The sequence below is a fragment of the Dermacentor silvarum genome, chromosome 5 (genome assembly GCF_013339745.2).
Source record: "Dermacentor silvarum isolate Dsil-2018 chromosome 5, BIME_Dsil_1.4, whole genome shotgun sequence".
In the NCBI taxonomy this organism is placed as follows: domain Eukaryota; kingdom Metazoa; phylum Arthropoda; class Arachnida; order Ixodida; family Ixodidae; genus Dermacentor; species Dermacentor silvarum.
The window spans coordinates 22,128,004-22,152,468 of record NC_051158.1 but is presented as its reverse complement, the minus strand read 5'-3'; the positions used below and the strand labels follow the sequence as shown (position 1 = coordinate 22,152,468).

General features: G+C 48.4%; 1 protein-coding gene across 1 annotated transcript in view; it reads left to right on the top strand.

Annotated features, from left to right (window-relative positions):
* LOC119453051 (nucleosome-remodeling factor subunit BPTF-like) overlaps nt 1-23,044 on the top strand; it is a 42,761-nt gene extending 19,717 nt beyond the window's left edge. The window contains exons 9-24 of the mRNA XM_049667207.1: nt 2,115-2,254; nt 3,900-4,131; nt 5,256-5,476; nt 6,266-6,451; nt 6,923-7,213; nt 7,816-8,942; nt 11,175-11,283; nt 13,201-13,414; nt 13,889-14,027; nt 14,651-14,882; nt 16,362-16,794; nt 17,181-17,509; nt 19,602-19,767; nt 21,086-21,295; nt 21,884-22,120; nt 22,740-23,044. Coding sequence (XP_049523164.1) covers nt 2,115-2,254; nt 3,900-4,131; nt 5,256-5,476; nt 6,266-6,451; nt 6,923-7,213; nt 7,816-8,942; nt 11,175-11,283; nt 13,201-13,414; nt 13,889-14,027; nt 14,651-14,882; nt 16,362-16,794; nt 17,181-17,509; nt 19,602-19,767; nt 21,086-21,295; nt 21,884-22,120; nt 22,740-23,029 — 4,556 coding nt within the window. The 3' untranslated portion in view covers nt 23,030-23,044. The remainder of the gene's footprint in view (nt 1-2,114; nt 2,255-3,899; nt 4,132-5,255; nt 5,477-6,265; nt 6,452-6,922; nt 7,214-7,815; nt 8,943-11,174; nt 11,284-13,200; nt 13,415-13,888; nt 14,028-14,650; nt 14,883-16,361; nt 16,795-17,180; nt 17,510-19,601; nt 19,768-21,085; nt 21,296-21,883; nt 22,121-22,739) is intronic.
* The last annotated feature ends 1,421 nt before the right edge of the window (nt 23,045-24,465 follow it).

Sequence of the window (24,465 nt, the reverse complement as noted above, 5' to 3'; positions counted from 1 at the left end):
ATGGGATACAGTAGAATCTCATTAATATGTTTTTCAAAGGAATACAGAAAAAAACTTAACAGCCAGAAGAACATTACATTGAGGAAAGCCTAAAATCGCCACAGCAACATCAGAGATGCATACCTGCCAAGTCTCCCGGATTTGGACTATTTCTCCCGGTTGTACGGTTGACAGGAAAATCTCCCGGAAATTGCACTTGTGTCCCGTTTCTATGCGAGTCCAGCGCTTTGTCAGGCCAGATTGGCAAGAAGAATCCAATCCAACCCAATCCAATCCAGTTGGAAGTTAATCGCGCAAAACATTGTTAAGAAAGTAGTAGGGCAACCTTTATACATGCGCTATTTCGTTAACCGCGGAGCCGCTCCTTATGCTGACGGGGTTGTTGAGTGCCCTAGTGGCCCTAGTCTCATTAAGCTAGCGAGCGAATGCCGTGTTCCGCAACTAGCAACACTCGACTCTCCATCGTTCTCCTCGGCGTCAGCCGCTCTGGCATAGCGTAGGCCTACGGTCAGTCATGGCTTTAAAAAAAGCAAGGAGCGCTAGCGCAAAAAGTATCTTCAAGTATTTTTAATGTAGTGCTCAGCCGAAGTGACACTGGGTATTTCACAGCACAATGCAGAGTACGAGCGGCAGTTTAACATCGGGAAAAATACGAGGACGCAGTGCCACTCGTCCATGTGTCGCTCGTCTAAGACGCTGGGAATCTCGTCCTTGGAAAATGTGAAAGAAATGGAATTTCTTACAATCTACCATTCTCTGAAGAATTTTTGAACACCCGCCGTGGTTGCTTAGTGGCTTTGGCATTGCGCTGCTAAGCACGAGTTCGCGGGATCAAATCTCGGCCGCCGCGGCTGCATTTAGTTGGAGCAAAAGGCAAAAACGCCCCTGTGCCGTCCATTGGGTGCACGTTAAAGAACCCCAGCTGGTCGAAATTAATCCGGAGTTCCCCACTACGGCATGCCTCATAATCAGATGGCAGTTGTGGGACGTAAGATCCGTGAATTTAGGTAATTAAAGTTTAAAGAATTTTGAAGGCAATATCAGCAACAACGAAATGCTTGCAAAAGTGAGACCTTGATGTGCATGTGGTCATTTGTAAATCTGTGAATAAAATTGTAATGAAGTTCTCCTGTCAGTACTTGCAAATGTAGACGTCGGGGGAGGGGGGGGTGTAACCGACTGCCCCCCCCCCTCCAGCTCACACCATGACTGGCGCGTGCGTGCATGTGTAATTAAGGGACACATACTATGTTCCGTGACAGCACCCCTTTCCACTATTTAAAAAGCTTCATCACAATTTTTTTTACGCTTATGCTTCACTGCATAACAAGGCTGTGTTGCAGCAAAGCTTACTTTATTGAACCAGGCAAATGTCAAAATTGCACTTGGGGCTGACGATTTCGGGCATTTTGGGGCAGGGCCTCTGGCAGGTTTGATAGGCATAACCGCGAGTACACATTTGTCGTCCTTGTAGCAAGATGCGAGAGAGAGAATTTGCCTCTGCACCGCTAGATTTATATGACCACCACATTGAAACACAACGAAAGATGCAAGAACATTACAGAATGGTGACATATCACATGGGAACATTATATGTATATATGTGTGCTCTAGTTTGGGACCACAAAAATGTAGTCTAGCAGATGGGAAAACGCAACAGAGAGGAACATATCAAGAAGTTTACACTGTATAAAGAAGTAAATCTGAAATGTTTTTCATCGATATCAATATGTAACGAATATATGCTTATTTTCAAGTCGTGTGCATTTTTGTGTAACAAGTTCAACTGTATTGTGAGTGACTTAAAACTTTCTAATATCATTCTAAGAAAGCTGCATTTGTGGAGCCACTACTATATTTGGTCCAGGCCACATTTGTAACAAGTTGAGCCACCCATATACCCTAGCATTCCCGTGGTAGCACAGCGCACCTTAGGAAGCTCGTGTAGAGGGTGGTGCCAGGATTTCCTCGGATTAATATTGTGAGAAACTCTACGGGCATTGCTTCCGGGAGTGGCGGTTCGCCTGTCATTACTGCTGGTGTGTCTCGACACAGGCCTGTTGCGAAGCTCGGTTTCATGTGCGTGATTTATCTGTGCTCCTCGCACCCTGCAGGTCACACGCACCTCCGGCGGACAACAGTGGCCGAGCGGGAGGAGAAGAAGAAACTGGAGAAGCGGGAACGGCGAGAGCTGATGGAGGAGGAAGTGGACCGCAGTGTCTGGGTCAAGTACACGCTGGGGCTCAAGCACCAGGTGAGACCCCACCCTGCCAACTTTCTTGCAGAGCCACCCGCGACAGTGACTATGGCGTGGTGATGATGGCCCCGAGGTTGCTCACTTGATCCCACCACATTCCGATGGGTACGGAATGCAACAACCGCTTTTGTAACGTGTGCATTGGGTGCAAGTCAAAGAACCCCAGGTGGTCTAGAATAATCTGGAAGTCTCCCACAACGGCGTGCGTGCCTCAAGATCAGATTGCGGCTTTGGCACCTCTGAACTCCAGAATTCGGTCGGTCATACCTACTCAGTGGCTATGGCATGTCATGGAACAAGGTTTGAGGACGAGGTCTCATTAGTTTATTCCTGAGGCCGCATTTTGGCGTGAACGCGAAATGCAAAAAAAAATGCTTGTGTGCTTATACTTGGGTTGTGGTGCCTAAAGTGCATGGTCGATTGGAAGCGGGGTCTGAAGAGCACAGTCTGTGTGTGTGCTTGCCACCGTCTTGTAGCCAAACAGAAAGAAGCTGCTTCCTCTTGTGCTCAGGTTATTAAGTTGTCGGATGGCACTAGCATCGAAACACCTGCATCATCTCTTGTCACAGCTGCATAACCATGGCACGAACTCCCACGATCGCGTGTCATGAGGGGAAGCCGAACGTCAGGAGATGGGAGAGCCATGCTTGGAAGACAAACTAAAGGGGACACGAGAGAGTCCTTGCTATTGCTGTTGTTTATGGTTCCACTGATTATCTTGCCCCTTGCGGGGCTGCCTACTTGTCATTTGTAATTTTCACATTCTTTAAAGGGCTATTTCACGCAGAGAACTTCTCCCAAGGATCAAAGAAGAGATCATCTATGACTTTGTATTTGGAGAGCTATATGAAATGCAAATTGCATGGTGGGTTGCCATGTTGACGCTGCATCCTGAATATTTGTCACTGCACAGTATTCAAAACATAATTCGTGGTTGCTTTTTGTAGTATGCGACGACACAATGGCATATGTCAAATTAGTGTCAACTTTCTTGAAAAGTGGCAGTAAAATTACGAAACCATTTGCACACAGTTGTGCTTAATCTGACACCATATCTGGCATGAATATGTTACATACAGTCAAACCTTGATATAACGAAGTAACACTTCGTTATATCGAGGTTTTCTTAATTCAGTAGAACTATGATGGGGAAATAAAAATAGTTTGTTGCATCGCAAATTTCGTTAAATCGAGCTTTGTTATATCGAGGTTTGACGAGTTCTAGTTTCTTGCAAAAACATGTAGCTCATTTTCAAATAGTGGATATGCTCATAGCTCTGTGTTCTGATGTGGTGTTCTCGAAGAAGTTCTTGAAGTAGCCGAGCTCTGCAGGCTGTTTTGGTTTCAGCATAGACGTTGAAGGCGTGGCGGTGTTCTTACTCCCTTCCACATAAAGCCGCGTTACAGTCTGGGAAGAAGTGCATTACAGAGGACAATGATGAACAAAAGTTCGCTGACAAATGCAAGACCTCGGTAGAAAGGTCACAGAACTGTACAAACGGTCTCGGGAGGTTAAACGTCCTCCACCTTGCGGATTTTTACACAACTTTTTTTGCCAAACTCCTTTTGGGTGGCGCATTTTGGCCATCCACTGAGTCAGCCACAAGCTCATTCCCAACTCTGTTTCTCTCCTGTGTTGCAGGTGTGGAAACAGAAGGGCGAAGAGTACCGGATCACGGGCCAGGGCGGTTGGCAGTGGCAAAGCTGCACAAGGGTGGTGCGGCACGTTCCGGCGCACACGGTGGGCCTGCGGGCAGGCCCACACAAGGTGGTCATCGCCCTGCAGCACGGCCAGCAGCAGCAGCGCAACACTGCCGAGAACAAGGCCAAGGCTGCAGCCGAGGAGGCTGCTAAGGTGGGTGTTTCAGACTTAAGCAATGCTTGCTGAAGTGTTTCGGGAAGCTTTATTGATAAAAGTGAGGTAACCTTTTTTGTTCTTTGCTTTACGGATGAAAACTGACGTCTGATTTGTTCCTTGGGAAATGCCTGGACCAATGCCGAGGCCACGATACCGTGGGCCACAATTGTGTAGCGATGCTTTTTCCGATGCTATTCCTTTTCACGCTTTTGTCAGTGGTCAATGTGACGCTCTGCCTGCGTTATCAATGGGATCAGTTGGCCATGAATGATGGATGATAAGAGTTGCATAGAACTGTGCGGAAGGCATTGCTACGTTGCGGCCCTGGTGTTTGGTTACGTCTTGTGTTGCTCTGAGTCTAAGCACGGTTGACGCTCGACATAACAAACATGGATATAATAAAGCAGATCTGAAGTGTCTCTCGCCGATATTGGTGTGTAATGAATGTATGCTTATAACAAGTATAAGTTATTTTTGTGTTGGATGTGACTTCATTATAACAAGGTGCGACTGTATTAGGTGAGGTTAGGAAGGCTTTCAAGTAGGAATGGCCTATCTTGGAACCCCCCGTATAGCCCGAAGAGGGCTTCCGAGACGGCCTTATTCCTTTCGAAGAAAGCACACCGTGCTTCTGCGGCAAAGAAACAGAACAGACTACAGTACACAAAATATGATAAGCCTAGAATGTGCCTCATTGGCGATGCGTGCAGCTTCGTACCCGCAGTTGCTTGCACCTACTGGCACTGTCCCTGAGCCAACACGCCACTGCATCCTTGCATAAAGGCCTGGGCTGCCAACCTGGACAGAGCCACCCTACTCATTGTAAGCTACCCTACTCACCATTGTGGCAATTAGAGCGGTCTCAACACTCCCAAAGCACGAGGTCGCGGGAAAAAGTCCCGGCTGCGGCAGCCTCATTTCAGTGGCGATGAAATGCAAAAATACCCGTGTCCTGTGCAATGGGGGCACGTTTAAGGTGCCCAGGTGGTGAAAATAATGCGGAGTCCCTCACTACGGCATGCCTCATAATCATGTCATGGTTTTGGCATGTGTAAAACCCCAGAATTTAATTTAGCACAGAACCTTTCGTGGCTCTAGAAAAAAAAATTTTCATTCTCTCTCTCTCTCTCCATTCTGCAGGCTGTAAGGAAGGCGGAGGGGAAGGCGGCGAGGGGAAAACGGAGGCGGGTGCTACCGGTGACAGTTCTGCACCATCCGCGGAGCCCGAGGAGACGACGAGGGAAGTGAAGATCACCGGTGAGACCCTGCTCAAGGCGATGCTGGCATCCCGAGCCATGGTTGTGGAGTTGGTCAACGTCTCCGAGTCGCTCTCCTCGCCCGTGCGGACCCTCTACCCAAAGGTGAGAGGCTACCGAAGGCTCTGCGGGAGCTGGAGAGCTTTGGGAACGGGATGGAATGAGAAGTCAGAGAGGAGCACTACTCTTTCTCTCACGGAGAGTTTTAGATGTCTTTTAGCCTTAGTCTCTTAATTTTAGTGTATAACTCTTGTTTTGTTCCACCCACAGAGCAGTTCATTTTGTCATGCTTACTCATATGGGCACTTACTGCAGTGTTGAGCAGCATGTTATGCCTCTGTCACGCAAACATTTCAAGGCTTTTCGAGAGGAGATTAGTGTGTAAGCAGAGGATCAACTCGTCAATACATTTATCAGAAGTGTTGCTGCAGCTTCGCTGTATTTTTTTTTTTTTTTCCAACTTGTGATGTGTTCATTCATGCGCTGCCCAGGAAACTATGATTGTCCTGTCGTGGCGGCGATCAAATCAAATAATAAAGCGAGAAATGCGCTGAAAAATTTTAGGGAAAGCTACGTCTGGGTTGCGTGCAATATTTTGAGTGGCAATTTCAATTAGGGGAACACACGGTTCTGAGCATTGTGTGCAGTTTAAAGTGCATCCCATATAAAATTAAACCCTTGCGTGCAGTCACACTTGTAGTTTTAGTGACTCAGTGAGCAGCTTTGAATGCCATTGATCCATGGTTATAGGTAGCTGAATCCAAAACTTGTTGGAAAAACCATCAGAGGTGGACCCATATTAATGTGTGGTTATGGAAAGCGGTCGGGGCGGGTCTTATCCTCTCTGCTGACCACTGAATGATGGCCGGGCTCGTCTGGTGTGGTAACTTGCAGGTGGCCAAACCTACAAAGATTGACGGCTTTCTGGAGCGCCGGTTAAAGCTGAAGGAGCTCGAGGACAAAATGGCCGAGTCGGTGAGGATCAAGGCTGAGCCTCACGTGGACGTCGAGACCATCGAGTCGCCAGTGAAAGTGGCAAAGCCACTGGTGCTCAATGGAATGGTCGCTGCTGAGGATTCGGTAAGCCTGAACTGGTGTCAGAAACGTGTTTTTCAAAAACCTCGTACGTCGGTGGATCCGTGCAGGGTCGAAAGAATGCAGCGTACCCGAATGCAGAATTGACAGTGTGGAAAAGTGGTATGGGCATTGCTTTGGAGTTCAGACAGCTGAAGAATTGGTCGTTGACTGTGGACAAAAATAAAATTTTTTTAGATCGGCACTTCTGAATACAATTGACCTTGAGATGCAACTAGCTTGCAGTGAAACTTTACAGTAAGCAGGCAAGATATCCACATTATCGTAAACTAGGCTATCAATGTGGACCAAAGTTTTGTTGCTGTTTCTTTTTCTTACACCTGGTTATTTTACTGCGCTGCCATAATTATACTCGTCATTAGCCATTTAATGGCAACCTGTGGCCAGGCAACATTTTTTCACTGTTGAAATTTGTCATTGCAAGAACCTGTTTTTTTTTTTTTTTTTTTTTCCCAGGGCCTGGATCTTGCGGAGAGGGCGAGGCGTTGCTATTCGCCGCTGTGCCGGCGCGGCACAGTGGCATCTGCTGTCGGCGGCAACTGCTATTCATCAACCTGCCGTGCTTCTAAGCTGTTTGTCAAGGTGGCAACCATTCACAGCAGTGTCCGGACACCGGCAACTGCCACGGCTACTGACCATACGATGGCCAATGGAGACGCCAAGTCAATGGTCAAGCAGGAAATCAAGTCGCCCGTCAAGATGCAGAGTCTCCTGAAACCAGCTGATCCAGGTGTTCCAGCAAGCGAGGTGCGTTGAGATGCCTGCTCATTCTGGACACTTTCTTCTGCTTCTCGTTTGACTGGCCGAGGGAAGACGTGTGAATTCTGATATTTGGCTCATACAAAGTTAGAAATATGCAGTTGATATGTGAAAATGCATTTTGCCGATTAGTAGATTCAAGTAGTTTTTCCTGTATGAACTTGTGCAAATGTGTGCTGCTCTTCAGGTAGAATCACTTGAACGAATGAATCAACATTCAGCTGCAAGAGCTTATGGGACACTGGAGTTGCAAGAAGAGAGAGAAAACAAAAAACTATCCCTGCGAAGCCTGGGGCCATGCCTCGAATTCAAGGTTTCAGTCTGTAGTCACCAAGCAGAAATTTACATATGTTGTGGAACTCGTGTCCCAAAACTTCTTTTAGCTGACTCTGCTTGAAACAATTGCGTTTCTTTTTTTGTTTAATGCCTTATTTAAAAATTATCTTCCACATTGTTCTCAGGTTAAAAGCGTTTGTGATAGAATGGGCTAAGCAATTTTGGGGACCGTAGCTAGAAAAACGTGACTGAATACTGCTTCAACTGACTTTGTCATTTGAACCCTTGTTTGTTGGATGGTTTTCGTTCTGCAGGTAAAGCAGACAGTCGTGGAGCAGATGACCACGACGACCACCACCACCGTGTCCCGGACCACTGTCACGACCACCAGCACGACCACCACTGTGGTGAAGCACGAGCCTGAAGATATGGTGCCCGATGTCCCCGAGCCATGCAACGACGTTGAAATGACCACAGTCGCGGCCGAGGAGGTGGTCGAGACAGACGAGTCCGAGCTCCCACCGGTCGAGACGGCCGCGGAGGAGACAGTGCTCACTGAACCCGCAGTTGCCGAGGAAGTTGTCTGCAGCGACGACGTGTCTGCTTCTGTCGAGGAAGAGGTGGCCACTTGTGGCGAGGGTGACCAGCCCGTTTCCATGGAGGAGGAGGTGTCTGCTTGCGCGGAAGAAGAGGTGTCCAGTTCGGCCGAAGAAAAACCTGCTCCTGTCGATACTGACATGTCCGGCCCTGCTGCAAGCGAACTGCCTGTATCGGTAAAGGAAGAGCCGGCAGCAACAGCTGCTGGTGAAGACACTGAAATGTTGCCTGCTGTTGCGGAGAACGAAGTTGCACAGCCTGCAGATGTCGGCAAGAAAGCACCGCCGCCGGTAAGCAACAACATTGACAAGAAAGTTTCTGCTCTGGCGTTGCCTTCTGAAGTTTCTTCCAATCCGGCGGCAGCACAGTTGACTCCCGTCAATCAACAAAAGCAGGTTGTCGCTGTCAAGAGCGAACCAGAAAAGTCTGGCCAGAAAACCGAGTCTTCCACAACAACGACGACAACAACGACAACGGCAGCTGCGACAGTTGCGAAAGCACTGGTGTCCGCAACAATCATCGCGTCGTCCGCGGGCAGTTCGGCCGTGACAAAAGTGGCGGGGGCAGCCGTAGCAGCAGCGGCGACGACATCGAAGACATCGACGACGACGGCTGTCACCGAGGGCAAGGCAATGAGCACCACAGTGACGACAACAAGCAACAAGGTGTACCTGGGCAAGATCACCAAGGTGACCAAGAAGGTGAAGAAGAACAAGGGCACGCTGCCGCCGTTCTGCCGCTTCCAGACCTTCGCCAGCAAGCAACGCAGCATCATGGTTTTGCCACAGCACGAACTGCGCAAGATGTCCCGAAGGGGCTCCCTTCGTGAAGCCACGGGATTCAGGTGAGCATGGTGGCTCTTCCTTCCTTTCTAGCAAAGTCGGCTTTCACTAGTTCGGCCCTGGCAAGATGAGCAGAATTACCATTTTTATTCGATTACAAGGCGAGGGGGAGCACTGGCAACCACCGCCTCCATTACGATTATCTCGCCGCCTCGAACTGGTGCTCTCACACGCAAATCCGCTGGCAGCCGCAGCCAACACCGGGGCACCGCTAGGCCTAGCTACTTCAACGTTCGCTACCAAGTTTCTTGCTGTTCGGTGCCGTGTTTTTCATAGGGCCTCTTTGCTTATCCGTCCCTGACAGTCCCGGACTGCCCGAAGCAGTGCTTTCAGCCAATGAGCGTTGCGTGTGCAGCTTCTCGGACAGTCCGGGACTGTCAGAGACGGATAATCGAAGAGGCCCAATGAAACAGTTCGCCGCTGTCAGCAATGGCTACGAAGCTCTGAAAGCAAGGCACGTTGCGCAGTGCCTGTTCCCAAAAGTCAGCTTCGCCTCAATACAGCGATGTTAGGCGCTGAAGCATACCAAGAGTGGGAAGGGGCAATAGTCACGGGACACGGTATGTATGCCTTAATTATACACGCGTGCACCCGCCGTCTCCTATCAGTACGAGCACCAACACACCTAATAAGTGTACTGTCAGGCCTCTAGAGCTATCTCGGATGTGCCTGTAGCGATTTCAGCCATTGGGAGCAGTAAAAGGCAAAAGGCAGTAAAAGGCAAAAGGCATGAATTCATTTTTTCAGACTGCCCAATTTTTTAAACGTTTTCACGGCTCCTAAGGAGTCCGAAAAATTGTACTTTGACTGTATATTAATTCTACTCGTTTCATCAACTTTGTTTAACGACGGGCAAAAGAAACCAAGCAACAAGCTTTAGATACGCCGGCGCCATTTTTGCCAATCTTGCCCGGTTACCAGCACTCTTTTCTCACCACTGCCGCATCCAGACACTAAGTTAGAAAAACCAGTTTCGCATAAAAAGAAATACCGTAAAGGGACACTAAAGAGAAAAATGATGTCTTCTGTATCAGTAGATTATCCTTCCACAGTACCGAAAACGCCACTCTTATGCGAGAAGCTGCTTGGTAAGCCAGAAAGGAACGAAAAACACATAAGCAGGTGGCCATGCCACCTTGAAGTCCCCGCGCCAGCTCACCGTTATGTCATGGATTTTGACAGCGTCTTTTAGTCCCCACTGAATTCTTTAGCAGTAAATATTGGCTGCATTGTGTTCTATAGGAGCCCAAGACTGAATATGGCAAGTTTCGCGGACTTCTACTGAGCCAACGTGGCCCAAATACGAAAAATTACTTTAGAAGTCGTGACATCACACTGAAGTGCTGACTGGGTTTGCACGTGAAATTCAAGAAAATAAGACTTTAAGCTTCATTTTCTCTTCTAATAATTGACATATTGCAGTGTAATTAATGACAGCAGAGTTTTCGAAGAATACTTCATCAGTCTAGGTTGATTTATTGTTTTGCCTTTGGTGTCCCTTCAAAATTGCTCGTAACTTTGATATTTGCTCAGAAACTTTTATTTACAAGAATACTCATAACACCATTTCAAAACATTCAAACTTTAATAATTCGAAAGTGATCAGATGAGTGAGTGACATCAACATTGTCAAATGTATCGCAATAAATAAGTCATACTTGAAATAATTGTGGTCTCATTCTCGCAAATTAGTCCACTTAATCATTGCACGTATCCAATAATTATCTTGCATGCCACTTTGCGGCCAAGGTTTTTGGGCGGCAACTATTCGACATTCGAATCGAAAATATTCAGCCAGAATCACTATTCACTTTGAACTCAAAATTCACTACTTGCAGAACCCCATCAAACAGTAGCGGATTCATAAAGAAAGGTACCACAAAGCATGGGTACAGTAGACACATGCACAATACCATACAGGCAGAAAGAACAGACACTGGTAAATTGTCCTCACAATAGTGTTCATGTACAAAATAAATTTGTTATACAAATTTATACAATTATGGGTGCACATACTGTACAGGATTTAAGAATTTCTTCTTTTTTTATTTCTTAAACGCTTGGGAAATACTTTTTGTCGGTACAGCAGGGAGGGAAGTAAGAAAGTGGTGAAACACTCGGTGGTGGTTCTTGCACCGAGCGCTTGTATGGTAAAGGTGAGAGCAGGCGGTACTTGCGTAATGTATTGGGGACCGCTCTCCCACTGCGGTTCATAACGTTTGCCACGATTGCAGCTACACCGCCAAGGTGAACCCGCAAAGCTGGCCCTATGGCGTCAGCCCAAGGCCCTGCTTCAAGACTGCCTGGCGGTACCGGAATCAAATGCTGACCACCATCCACCAGGTGCGTGCTGGACTTTTTCTGTGCTCGGCATCCGTATTGCTTTAATACCTAGTGAGGGAGAAGCTTCAAAGATAAGTGTAACTGATCTTGCTAGTCGGTGTTGCATCACATCGCATCACACCTCGTGGATGTTGCACCACATAGCGTTTATCCTCGTGTCTTGTTGCTGTGTCTATCAAGTTCTCGCGCTTCGCACAAAAGCGATTCGAGATAAGCTAATGTCACCCACCGTGGTATCTCAATGGCTGTGGCATTCTGCTGCTGAGCAGTAGGTTGCAGGTTCGATTCCCACTAGCCTCAGCGGTAGTCCTCTGGGGGCCGATTGCAACAAGACGGGTGCTTAAACGGGGGTGCACATTAAAGAATCCGAAATGGTCAGAACTAAACCTGGAGCCTTCAGCTACGGTACACTTCATAGCACAGGTGTTGCTCTAGGGCATTAAAACCTTATTGATCACTCAGGCAGTCGATCACTCTATAGCTTTGTGCTGAAGTCTGGCCACGTCTTGAAGCCACCATGCATGCAACACGTGTGGCTTTGAGGTTGCATGATATTCAGGCACTGCGATGTCGTTAACACGTGTGGCTTTGAGGTTGCATGATTTCAGGCACTGCGATGTCGTTCTTGCAAGTGAGTTGTTGTAATTTGCAATGGTATGATAGGGGTGCAACAGCTGCGCCAATTGCACAATTTTGATACAATTCCGTATTTTTGCGCTGTGCTGCGCCAAAACCGTGATATATGTTGAAATTGCGCCACGCTGCGCCAAAACGCCCGATCAGCCGCGAAATTTCTCGGTTACGCTAATTTTAGCGGGAAACAAGGGCCGCGTTGGCAACCTGCACATTGGGCATCGCCATCCAGTCTGATCCAGTTGCGCAGACGAGATCCAAGTTCTTTTAGAGGAGGCATTGTCCAAACACATGCCGAGACGAGACATTGGTAGCCACTCTAACGTTGGCGTGTGTGGTGGTGGGCGCCGAAGAATATTTTCGCTGCTGGTTGAAGTGCGGCATGTTGTATATGCAGTAAAATCTCGCGGAGACAAGGAGTGCACGTTGCTTGCAGTAACGAAAGCAGTTGCCATTGTCGCGTTGACTCAACAATATCCTCGCTGTATCCGTGCACGCGGTCACAAGTGGAGCAGTTACGAATGCTCCACGGGAAACTCGCTTGTATGGTACAGCAAGCGACTCGGCACTGATGACGTGAGCTTTGTAGGCGGCGCAATGCACAAAACTAGCAAGGGTTCGGCTCCATGCGGCAACAGGCACTGCGGTAATGAAATGGTGCCAATTTTTGCTGTACACCGCCAAAATGCCAAAAGATTGCCAAACAGTCGCTGCATGTTTCGACTACCGCCGGAGCGTCGCGACACGTTGTCAGAAAAAAAGAAACGAAAGGGAACCTTTCGCGAAGAAATGCATGTGTACTTTCCGCATGTTTGGCGGAAAAAGTTGCGCGCAGTGCACTGCTGGGGTGCGACCGAGGTCGTTGTTCGGAGCGTGCGTTCAATTTCGCCGCGGCCTAGGTCAACCGTGCGCGGCAAAACTGAATGTGCGCTTCAAACAACGATCTCCAATTGCGCCCCTGTCCTCACCTACGCTGCTAATGTGCATTACCGTATATACTCACGTAATGAACGCACTTTTTTTTCCCCAGAAATCGAATTCAAAGTTGACGGGTGCATTTATTATGCGAAGTAAAGTTTATGGCGTTTTATGAGTAAGCGTTCTTTGTGAAACTGCTCCAAATTTGGGATTTAGTGCTCCAAAACGAATTTTTTTATTTCCGTAACCTGCTCCAAATTTGGATTTTCCTGCTTCAAAAATTGCTCCAAACCCTATTTTGGCTGTTGCACCACTGGTATGACGTCTGCTCACCCACCCCTTCCCCCTGGTAATGCCTTGGTCCAGGTGGCGCTTCAGTTGCGCGTGCTGTGGGCCAGCCTGCGCTGGGACGACCTGCAGGCCAAGCCCCCGCCGGGCGGCACCAACACGATGACGACCGAGAGTGACGTACAGACCACCGAACTGCTCAAGCGCAAGGACGTGGGCCCCTTCGGCCTGCGCTCTGAGTACCTTGTACGCCGCATCACCGTGCCCATCGATCTGCCCTCCAAACCCAGAGGTGAGGGGGTCGAGAAAGTTTGGGGGGGCCATCTCTTGTGTGACTCGTACAAGTCAATTTTAGACAATATGTTCTATTTCGGCGTGTGCATATAAGAAAGCGACGTGTCTCCCAAAGCAGAAGCATACTTCTTGTGCGTAAGAAAGTGGCCTACTGTACAGTGTATTAAAATGTGCAGCACTTGGCAAGCGTTGAAATGCACACAGAAAGTGAGTAGCAATGTTAAAGTTGTTTAACTGGAAGTGCTTTCGGACCGCTTTTTGTGCACTAGTTGGCAGCTAAGAGAACTTGCCATCATTCATATACCAGCTTGCCCATTTCTTCACAATTCAACGTTTCTGTGCTTTAAAGACTGATTTCTGCATTTTCATTGCCAACTAGTACATCGAAAAACCTTTACTATGACTCGATGCCTGATGATGAAGTAGGCTTGAATTTATGCTAATTAGTGTTTATTTTTTTCTCACTGCGCAGAGAAAGTGACACCGCAGCGAACAGGACTTCGGGAGCGGAGAAGACCCGAGTCACCCCAGCACAAGGGACCGACGGTGACCGAGGTTTGGGTGCCCGAGGAAGACCTTGAACTTTGGGAGATCCGGCAGTTCGGAGAAAAGTGAGCAGGGCGTTTGTTGTGTATTGAACATCCTTTGCTTTCCTGTTCATTTTGGGATTAGTACGGCATATGTAAAAGCGGCACAAGTGATCGGTGCATTGGAATGTGCCACATCTGTGTACACAGCCACATCGTTATTCACAAGTACATAGCCACTTGCTTAAATGGGAGGAACGAGTGACTTTCTTATGCATAATGCTTCAGGTAGGAGGTGTTGTTACTGTTACGGTTGAGGCCAGTTATGGTGGACTCATTTCCTAACAAAGATATTACGACTGTCAGAATAAGCACAGGGCATATTTGGCCATATAATAATGTTGTGGCATGGATCTTCACCAGAGGCCTCTGTGGAAAAAACTGTTACGATGCCGAAGACGTGAAAGCACGTGAAAGAAATGACCAGACAAAGCCTGTAGTGATACGCACTTTTCCTTTCTTACCAGCCTACGAACAGCGGTTGTATCCAGGCTTTGTGTCCTGGCTGTACTTCAGCATAAGCTTTCATCATAATGCTAATTTCTATAATGCTCAAATAGACCGAGCGCATCCCGCATGACATTATGAGTAAACTTCACTGTACTAGTACTACTGCAATTGAGTTTCTTGCCTCCTCCTTGTCACAGGATCGAGAAGCAACAGCTGGCGGTGCGTGAGAAGCTGGCCCAAGTGCATGCCCAACAAAGTGCCGACAAGATCCGAGCCCAGATGGAGGCCCAGCTGAAGCAGCAGCGGCTGGCCATGCAGCAGAAGCGGCTGCAGGAAGGCACGACGGGCACCAAGACCAGCACGCCCGGCACCAAGACCATCACGGTGACGGTGTCAACACCGCAGGCCGCCAACCAGGCACTCACCAAGGTGGTCTGTCCTCACATTTAGGTGTCCCCGTGCAGCTGAGCTCGCAGCCTTAGTTACTGTGCTTTTACCTGGGGTCGTGGTGCAGCGATGTGTATCTGCAGGGATCTCGTTTACAAAAGTGGAATTGACATGTCGGCTGTTTTGGAATTTGTCAGTAATCTGGTGGTTAATCGCGAGGCACAAGCAAAATGAGAGTTGCATACAAAACGAGGGTGAGAGTGAGCACACGTTACGGTTGCCTTCGGCTTCTGAACCAACTGGTTTCGAAATGGATAGTTGGGGAATAAGCGTTTTTGTGCAGTTTTGATTACATGCTCATCATAATACATTTGAAGTAGCATGTTGTACAGTTGAACTTCAGTATAACAAATTATCGGGCAAAACGCAGTAAATTCAAAATGTTTCCTGCCACTGCAGTCAAACGCGCGCCTATCTGCCTTCTCTTCCTAGCACGCGTGCCTCATCTGTGCGCGGGCCACACGCCATATCTTGTAGGTAATCTCTTCGCGGCTAGTGCAAAAGCTAAGCCAAAATGGTTGGTGCCTTCACGCGCATTTTGTTGGTCCCGCGCGTCTAGTGTTGGCGGTCACGTAATCTCAAGTTTCCGTGACAAAGCGCGAAGCACTCACCACTCGCGTTGGGACTGCGAGTTCGTGGTCATCGAGTGAGATCTGACAATGTTTGCCTGAGTGCGCGTGACACGAATAAAACTACTAAACTTTCTTCGTGTAGTTGTCGCTTTGTTGTCGCCATCATTGCTTCACCTTTCTGGCGAAACTGACTTTTTTGCTCGGGACGAATATCCGTACCTCTTTAGACTTGTGTTTTTAATTGGTGGACGCCTGCTGCGCGCACTAAGCGCAGTCAGCCATGTAGTCCACCAATTTAGTCACCAACTGTGACTTCTTTGCTCGGGCTAAATCCGTACCTCTTTAGACTCGTTTTTAATTGGTGGACGCCTGCTGCGACACTAAGCGCAGTCAGCCATGGCGTCCAAGATTTACGACTCCGCGCAACGCAACACACCCATATCTCGGATGCCGTGAGCCACGTCGGTGCATTGCTCTGAGCACGATCTCCAACTTACCCGCTGGCACTCACAACCGTGCATTATGGCCCAACCTTCCTGTATTTGTTTAAAAGTGCCTACTAACAAGATACTATCCACCAGGAGTGCTCTGGGAACTTGTGCAGTTATTTTTAATGCTGAAATTTAAAAACCTCTAATTAACAAAATTTTGGATTTGACGAAGTTTTTCGCTGCAAGTATAACTTCGTTGTATCGAGATTCGACTGTATCAGTGTATAATGAACATATGGTTATGATGAATATGGGGTATAACAAAGGTATTTTTTTGCGATGTATGCTACCTCATTGTAACAAGGTTTGACTGTACTTGATGTTACTGCTTAGTTGCAGCCTCGGTGCTGCTTCGGTGTACCAAGAACTGACTATCACATATTCCTTCTTCCACCCAGGTGGCACTGGTGTCATCCGGAAGCCCAATCAAGGGCACAACACTCACGAGCCTGGTGACAACGCCGGGTAATGCTGGTGCAGGAAGAGCAGTGCGCCGAATCTTCACGACACGACCCGTGGGTGCCACCAACAGTGCAGACGGCATCACCAAGATTCCCATCACTGCCATCAGCGGCAACGCGCCCACGCTGATGCCCAAGACGACGGTGGGCGGACCGCAGCAAATCATTGTGCGCGCCCCCGTCGGCGCGGGCCAGGCCCGGCCGGCGGTGATTGCGGTGAGGGGAGTGGTGCCTGCGACTGCCGGCGGTGCCAACGCGGTACTTCGCCCCGCCCTGGGAAATCCGACAGGCACGGCTGCTCCCGTGAGGGCGCAGATTCAGATCATCCAGGGTCCCAACGGCCAGCTCCAAGTCCGGGGACTCATGCCTGGTGAGCAGTGCTGTTTTTTTTTTTAATCCCTCAACTCTGCAATCATCATCATCGTCAGCCTAATTGTCTGCATAAGACGAAGGCTTTCTCCCAGCGATTTCCAATTGCGGCTGTCTTGTGCAAGCTGACACCATCGTAGGCCTGCAAATTTGCTAATTTCATCGCACCACCTGGTGCTCTGCCGTCCCCAACTACACTTCCTTCCCCTAGTGCCGTTTTGTAACTCTCGTACGTTATCGGCATCAATGCATTACGTGTCCTTCCTAACTTCATTGCTTCTTAATTAGATCAGCTAGCCCCAACAAATTTTCTTAGCTGAAATTATTATTCTGTCAAACATTGGCAACCTTTGCACACCATCCTGACTGCTGCTTTGTTGCTTGCAGGTCAACAACTCATCCGTCTGCCGGACGGTCGTCTTCAGTTGCTGACGTTGCCTGTGCAAGCTGCGCCAGCGGTCACGACGACGGCTGGCTGCGGCCAACACGTCCCAGCCGCAGACCATCCAGATCACCACACTTCGTCCGGCCATCTCCATCGCTCCAGGCCACGGGCGTGGCTACGGCAGTCGGTGGCAGCCCCGGCTGCTGCCACTGCCGTCGCAGCCACAGCGCCCACCGTAGTTGCTGCGCCGGCAGCTGCGCCCCAAACGGCTGTTTCCGTAGCACCAGCTGGCACAGTACAAATCGTCTCTCAGCCAACGCAGCAAATAAAGGTCAGTGGCTGTGGTGCATGGCACTGTTGTGAAATTAAAAGGATAACAAGGGACTGAGTGCTCCTTCACTTGTAGCAAAACCTCAATAATTCGATCTCGGTTAATTTGTAGAATTTGGGCTGTCCTATAATTTTCACCGGATAATTTGGAAAGCCAGCAGCACATCCATCAGGATATTCATAGTTTCCGGTTGTGGCCTCCGAGACTGGCACGCTGCAGTGCGCTTCTGGCTTCGCACATCTCGGAGGCAGTTACAGAAATATGACAGACATGATTGCATCTGGCTCCTGCTGCTGCTTCTATTTCGTAACAATTACTTCTGGCACTTGCAGTACATAAATGCATGGCCTTAGAGATTGGATCCGAGAGAGCCATCACTGGGACCGTGATTTGGACACCACACATTTGGCAAGCGCTATATTTCGCGATGTGGGCGCTGATGAACTGCGCAGCTGTGCAAAGTGCCTATGTCGCGTGGCAGTGGGCGCTAATATTGCGTGTTTCCTCCCGCTACAAAGACTCGAGTCGGAGTATCGTCATCATCAATAAACTTGGCGCTCTTGCTTTTCTGTTTCTGGTTTTTCCCGTGTAAATATCAGCTGCATTGCATGTGTTACATTTTTTCCACTGCGGATGCGTGCTGTGTGCATACAATTCCTGACAGCATGAATATCCTTGCGCATTTTTCGCTGCTGTACATCGACGGCACCGGAAGTGAAGGACCAGGCCGATAAGGCTTCACCAACTGCTTGAACATAGAAGCAGGCGTGCAGACATCGTACGCCGTCATGGAAGACGGAAGTTATTTGCGGTGTACCAGTAGCCGATGGCTGGGACAATAATGAGCCCACTCATGCGGCCACTTTATCGACGCTTATCGAGTCCCTGAACGTCGTCTGAAGCTTTGTTTAGTTTAGCTGTGGTGACTGCGCATGATTAGCAAGCTAAGAGATTATGACCCTTGGTGTAGTGAACTACAGTGGAATCGATGGAGACGAAATGCAAAAACGCCTGTATGCTTGAGTTGTAGTGCACGTTAAAGAACCCCAGGTGCTCAAAATTAATCCGGAGCCCTCCACTACGGTGTGCCTCATAATCAGAACTGGTCTTGGCACGTAAAACCCCAGAAAGAGGAATGGAATCTCATTGATATCATTCTGCATAATACGTTTTTTGAGATGTTTCTTTTTCTTTTCCCAATAATATGATTTGGATGGATCATACGGCGGACAATACGGTTTTGGGATGATACGCTTTATTTTCTGGTTCTCATGAAGATCATATCAACGAGATTCCACTGTACAGTACCGAGCACTCCCCTATCAATGATTACTTTGAGTAGTCCTGCTACGCAGAAAATAAATGTGACATGCTTGTGCAGTTAGCCCCACTCTCTCTCTCTCTCTTTTTCTTCTTTTCGGGTAATTAGAAAATTCTTTCAACGTGAAGATTTTTCGCTGACCGGCGTACTTCGAATTAACGAGGCTTTACTGTATATTGCACCTAACTCCAGGGAGTAGTGAATGGGTCATTACGGACTTGTTAAATAGAAGGTTCTAATAACTTGTTTTTAATGGCATGTAAAAGAAGTGGGGGTATTATAGGAATGAAGGGCTAGTGTTGTAGATTTCCTAATATGCAGTCACAACAAAGGAATGTTTCAAGCAGTAAGGCAAGCAAAGATAAAAGGCTTACATAAATGTGCAGTTAAAAATCTAGAAACTGCTACTTTTTAGATTAGCTTTAAAATGCAGTTATTGGCGTTGCTGTGATCTCATCTGCAGCAAATTTTCTTCAACAGGTCATTCCATTATGATATTGTTCTAAAAATAGCTTGCTAGTTTTTTTCCCTGTATCAAAAGTGTGACTCTGGGATAGGATTTGCGCACAATGAACCTCTCTGGTTTTGCTTCACATCTTTTCATGTCGTGCGATATGTCTGTACGCTCAGCTTATTCAATATCTGTATGGAAAAATTCTGGCTGTCTGTGTCCGTGATGTGGCACGGGGACAGAGTTGTTTCTCCCGGGAAGGCACCCAGCTCAACCAAGCCCTCGCTTGGAGTCTGAAATTCGGTTTCCTCCACTTGCAGGTGCAACCCACGGTGGTGCTGTCGACGGCGTTGTCCGCCAGTTCAGCTGCGGCCACCGGCACCGTGGTCACCACCACCCAGGCCAATCTGGCCCCGAAGCTCATCCAGATTCGGCCACAGATGACCACTACCGTGCCGCAGCAGATACTGGGCACACAAGTCAAAGGTGATGCCCGTGTGCTTTTGCATCAAGCTTGGAGTCTGGAAATGTCCCTTCTTTGTCCAGAAAGATGTACCCTAGAATCCAATAAGTAGGGGCGGTGCAAATAGGGATTTTTGAGACCGAATCGAAAATGAATCGAATAGTGCCAGAAGCTAGTCGAAACGAATATCGAATAGTTTTCAAATAATGAGTAGCCGTTATTGCAATTAATATGCAAAACAATGTTCACATCATAGTATTCTTAAAGTTGGCAAGATTCTGTCATTACAAAGTGCGTTATGAGAAGCATTGTTTATTAAAAGCACAAACATAGCTTTAGGAGCAAACAAGTAGTTAGTTTGCATGCACAGGGCTCTTCAGAAAGTGTGAATGATCGTTGTACAGCCTGTGAAGTAAGGCTACCTAAGCGACGTGGCCTGCTCCATTACGCAAGTTCTCGTGTTTTATGTCTATACTATGCCTGCCGAGGTAAACATTTACCATACTTTTGCGGCAATTTTATGTTTAATTGGGCACAGTTGACGTTTTGAAATGTTCGAAAAGTATTCAAGAAATATTCTCACTTACGGATTATGACTCTTTGATTTGTTATTCGAGAGTTTCGAATATTTGCACACCCCTACAAATAAGTGCAGCACTTCGTATTTGTACTGCATTGTACAAGAACTGAAGTGTAGTTCACTACAAGTACTTGTAGGTGATGCGCTCCACTGTGGGTGTGACGCAGAGGAAGTGAAGTTGCAAGTAGATTGAATTGAACACGACTGTGGGCAGCACAGCACAGATGTGTTGTCTGCCCCTCATGTCCCAGTCTGTGTTCGCCATATTTGAGACTGGACTGCGGCAAGCAAGGATCTGCTAGTTGTACAGACCCAAGCTACGTGAAGCAGACGCGCAGCTAACACAATCTAGAAAGCAGGTGTCTCCCACACCATGAAGAGGTTTAGAGTGATGCCAAATCTTGTCACATACAGTAGAACCTCATTGACATGGAAAACGTATCATACGGTCTCGGTTTGGCGATGTAGTGAACATTAGTGCTGAGAGATCGTGTTTAGCAACGTATTAACCAGTAAAAAGCGTAATTGTATTAATTTTTTGTGTTTTCGATCACGAATGTTGGCATCGGGAAATCGTACTGATTGGGACCATATTAACCGTACTGATTGGGACCATATTAACGAAATTCTTCTGTACGTCACAGCCATGTATCCAGTATTAACCGTTTGGATTGCAGTGTTTGCAAACTAAACTGTTTGAAGTTTGGTGCTAATTTAACTTGCAGGCTGCATAAAATTGACGTTGTCCAACCAACTTACAGTTTTGCCGGCGGTGAGGCCCCTGGTGCAAACGGCAGCAGCTGGTGCAACGCCTGCCACCACCAGCGTACGGCTGCAGGCAGCGACAGTGAGCATCCCAGGGTTGGCCACCGTAGTGGCTAGCCCAGCGTCAGCAGTGGGTGCCGCAGCAGCGACACCGGTGGTGGCCACAAAAGCCGTGCTGGCACCGGCAGCAACAACGCCGGTTAAAGGTTGGCATCATTTCTATTTTTTATTTCAACTTGTTGCACTGGTACTGGTGGATTTGGAGTAGGCAACCAGCTCTTGTTTTTCCACTATAGAGCAGTGTCTCTAAGTGTTTCAATTGGAACATCAGCCACGCCATCTGAGCAAGGTGGCAAGAGAGTGTGCTTGCTAATCCAATCTGACGGATCGCACTAATTTGGAGTCCAGGTTCACTCCACTGATTGGTAGAGCACTTGCAGCCGTTCTGTGGAGTGACCTCAGCTTGGTGGGAGCTCATAGTATGCATAGCGGGGAAACTTAGCTTGGGGAGTGCTTTGAAGCAGTTGTTGAAGTTTGCCTTTTTTTGTGCATGTGTTTGAAGGGTGTGGGGAGTATACGTGCGAGTTGGCAGCTATTCAATATCTGACACGTTCCTTACCTTTCCGAACGCTTGTTGTTTCATTTCAATGTGTATTTATATTAGGTTAATTCCTCTGATATCCGAAAATCGTTTTTCACCGTCATGTTGAGTTGTCCCAACTCCTTGGTTAGGATCAGTGGCGGGTTGTGCCATTTACGTGTCTTTTTCTTTTTTCATTCTCTGCTCACCTTAGCCGTGGCCCCTGCTGCTACTGCTGCCGCTGCTACTGTTGCTGCTACTGCTGCTGCTGCTGCTGCTACGAGTAACACGGAGACGGCCACGCCACCCGCCACCGTGCCGACCGCCCCAGCCAAGCCAGCGGAGGCACCGGCCACTCCAGTAAAGAGCGAAGCGCCTGCAGCCTCGCCCGTGTCCTCGCCACCCAACTCACCACAGCAGTTTGTGCTCACCCCAGCCATAACACAGCAGAGTAAGTAGAAGCTGAGACGTTCTACGCTCTACTGTATCGTCCACTATTGAAGAGAGCGCCTAAATGGCAGTAAAGCTAATGCAACTGCAGTGCCTCTTCATCTTTGTCAGAAAATAGAGTCCGACTTGAACTGTGTGGCACACGTCTATGTATACAAATGTAACCTGCATGGCCAAATACAGAGCGAATGTTGCTAGATTACACTCGTGTACTGTGCTCCCGCATGCCTCGCAATGTGACAGTAAGAGTGACTGGAAAGTACTTTACCTGTGAAATGAGGTTGGCCAGTAGTTCTATGCATTGCAAACCTAGGTAGGTGTGACCACTTCAGACAGCAAAAACAGCAGTAACAGCACTGGTTAGCAATATTTTGCACCACTTTGTTCAACCACACGTTAAAAATGTTTCCTTGTTACGTGGGTGTTATCATAAAATATTTGGTTAGTTTCGATATTTGAAAATACCAAACAGTTAGTAACACTCGATTCATATTCGAAACTTTGCATATTCGAATATTCGCCCACCCCTCCTTTAAGCATGTTCTTCAGTGGCCCCTGAATTGCCGTACACAACGTGTTCACGTGCGCACCCCGTCCATTCCTTTTCCCCCTGTGTGCAGTTGTGCGGCAAGCCTTGATGAACCCACAGACGTCGCCCGAGATCCAGCAGAAGCTACTGGCCCTGCAGCGGCACCACCAGCAGCTGCAGCGTACACCCGCGGCTGTCTCGGTGCCGGCAGGCGTGGGCCGCAGTTCTTCCTCGTCCTCCTCATCGTCTTCCTCCTCCTCCTCGTCTTCATCATCCTCGTCCTCATCGGGTGGTGGGCCCACCACCTCACCACCAGTGTCAAAATCCAAGTCAACCGAACACAAGGACGAAGGGCAGAGGTGCGTAACACAAGTGGCTTAGCGAGAGTGCACCCCTCTAGGCATTCTTTGTTGCAAGGTTTTGGTCGTATGGGCAACAGACAGCTTTAGAGTAGTGTTTGCAAGCAAATGTAAACACTTGATGTATGTAAAGGAATAGTGTTCTGGCGTCCACAGGCCTGATGAGATCCGTTGGCACAGAAACGACAGGATGGTTGCTAGTGGTCTTGACTTGCACATGTATGGCACAAGGCACCAGACAGCACCCTTTCTTTTAACGTTTCCTTTACGGTTGCATTCCTGTATGTTAAACTTGTGGGGTTCAGCAGCGAGCCGACCTCGAGCACATTTATTCAAAAGATTCCGTGGAAGCAGGAGGGCTAACAGACATGTCAGCTCTGTCTTGAAACTTGGAGCGTTCGAAGCTCGCACTCCATCTCATTCTCCTCATCTTTGGCCAAAGGCACTGCTGCAGACAGAAGCGTCCCGCAAATTGCTTTAGTTTAACGGGCACACAGTGCCAAATTCTTTTCTGAATCTAATATACACCGCTTATAACCTGGGAGAAGAATCTGTAATGGCAATCACATTTAATCTCTTGCTTAAGTGAGCATGTGACCTTCCTTTTCTCAAGTCGGGCATATCAGCCACGAAGGCATCCACTGAGCACGTGTGGTCTTAAGGGGGGACGCGGGGATCAGATTGCGAAAATCACGAGAAAAATCGGTTTTTGGAAACCCCGCATTTCGGTATCTGCAACGCCTAATCTACGCTGTATCAAAATGGTTTGGCTGAAAACGCACTAAAAGTGCCCGAAAAAAATTAATTTGTCAGTGCGCAGGGCGAGAAAACAGCTTTAAATCGCGCAAAATCACCGCCGTTCACGGAGCCATATCTCGTATTTCCCGCCACCGAGCGCCGCCATCTTGGTATCGTTCGAAAGCTCAATGTTTCGCCGTTCCGCTTCTCAATTCATCGGTCATCGCCATCTTGTAACAAACGCACAAACACAAAAGAAGCGCGGGTCTGCTGGAGGTAGTCACACGGGCCCTCCGATGAAAGCGGGCCTCCGATTGGCTGCCGTGGTGAAAGGCGTCATCCCATTGGTTACTGCTGCGGCAGCGGGCAAGATGGCAACCGCAGTTGTCTGCTTCGCAAACCATGCCGTCGTCTTCACTTGACACGCAGAATTCGGATTTCTGAGAGCGCCCAGTTATGGATCGTCGCTTGTTGGAGATGAAAGTTTGGACGAAGCAGTCCTTCGGAATGCGGAAGCGCAAGCCTCCTACGGCGATTAGCGGGAGAAGCGGAGGAGCACCCGACTGAACGTGCCGCGCTACCTTGCACCGTGGATTACGTGCCGCGCTATCTTGCATTATCTGACTCAAGCAGCGAAACCGACAATTGCCCTGTGCCATCGGTACCGACAACGCAGTCGACGGAAGACGCGCCAACGGAAGCTCCCGCGCCTCGGCGTAC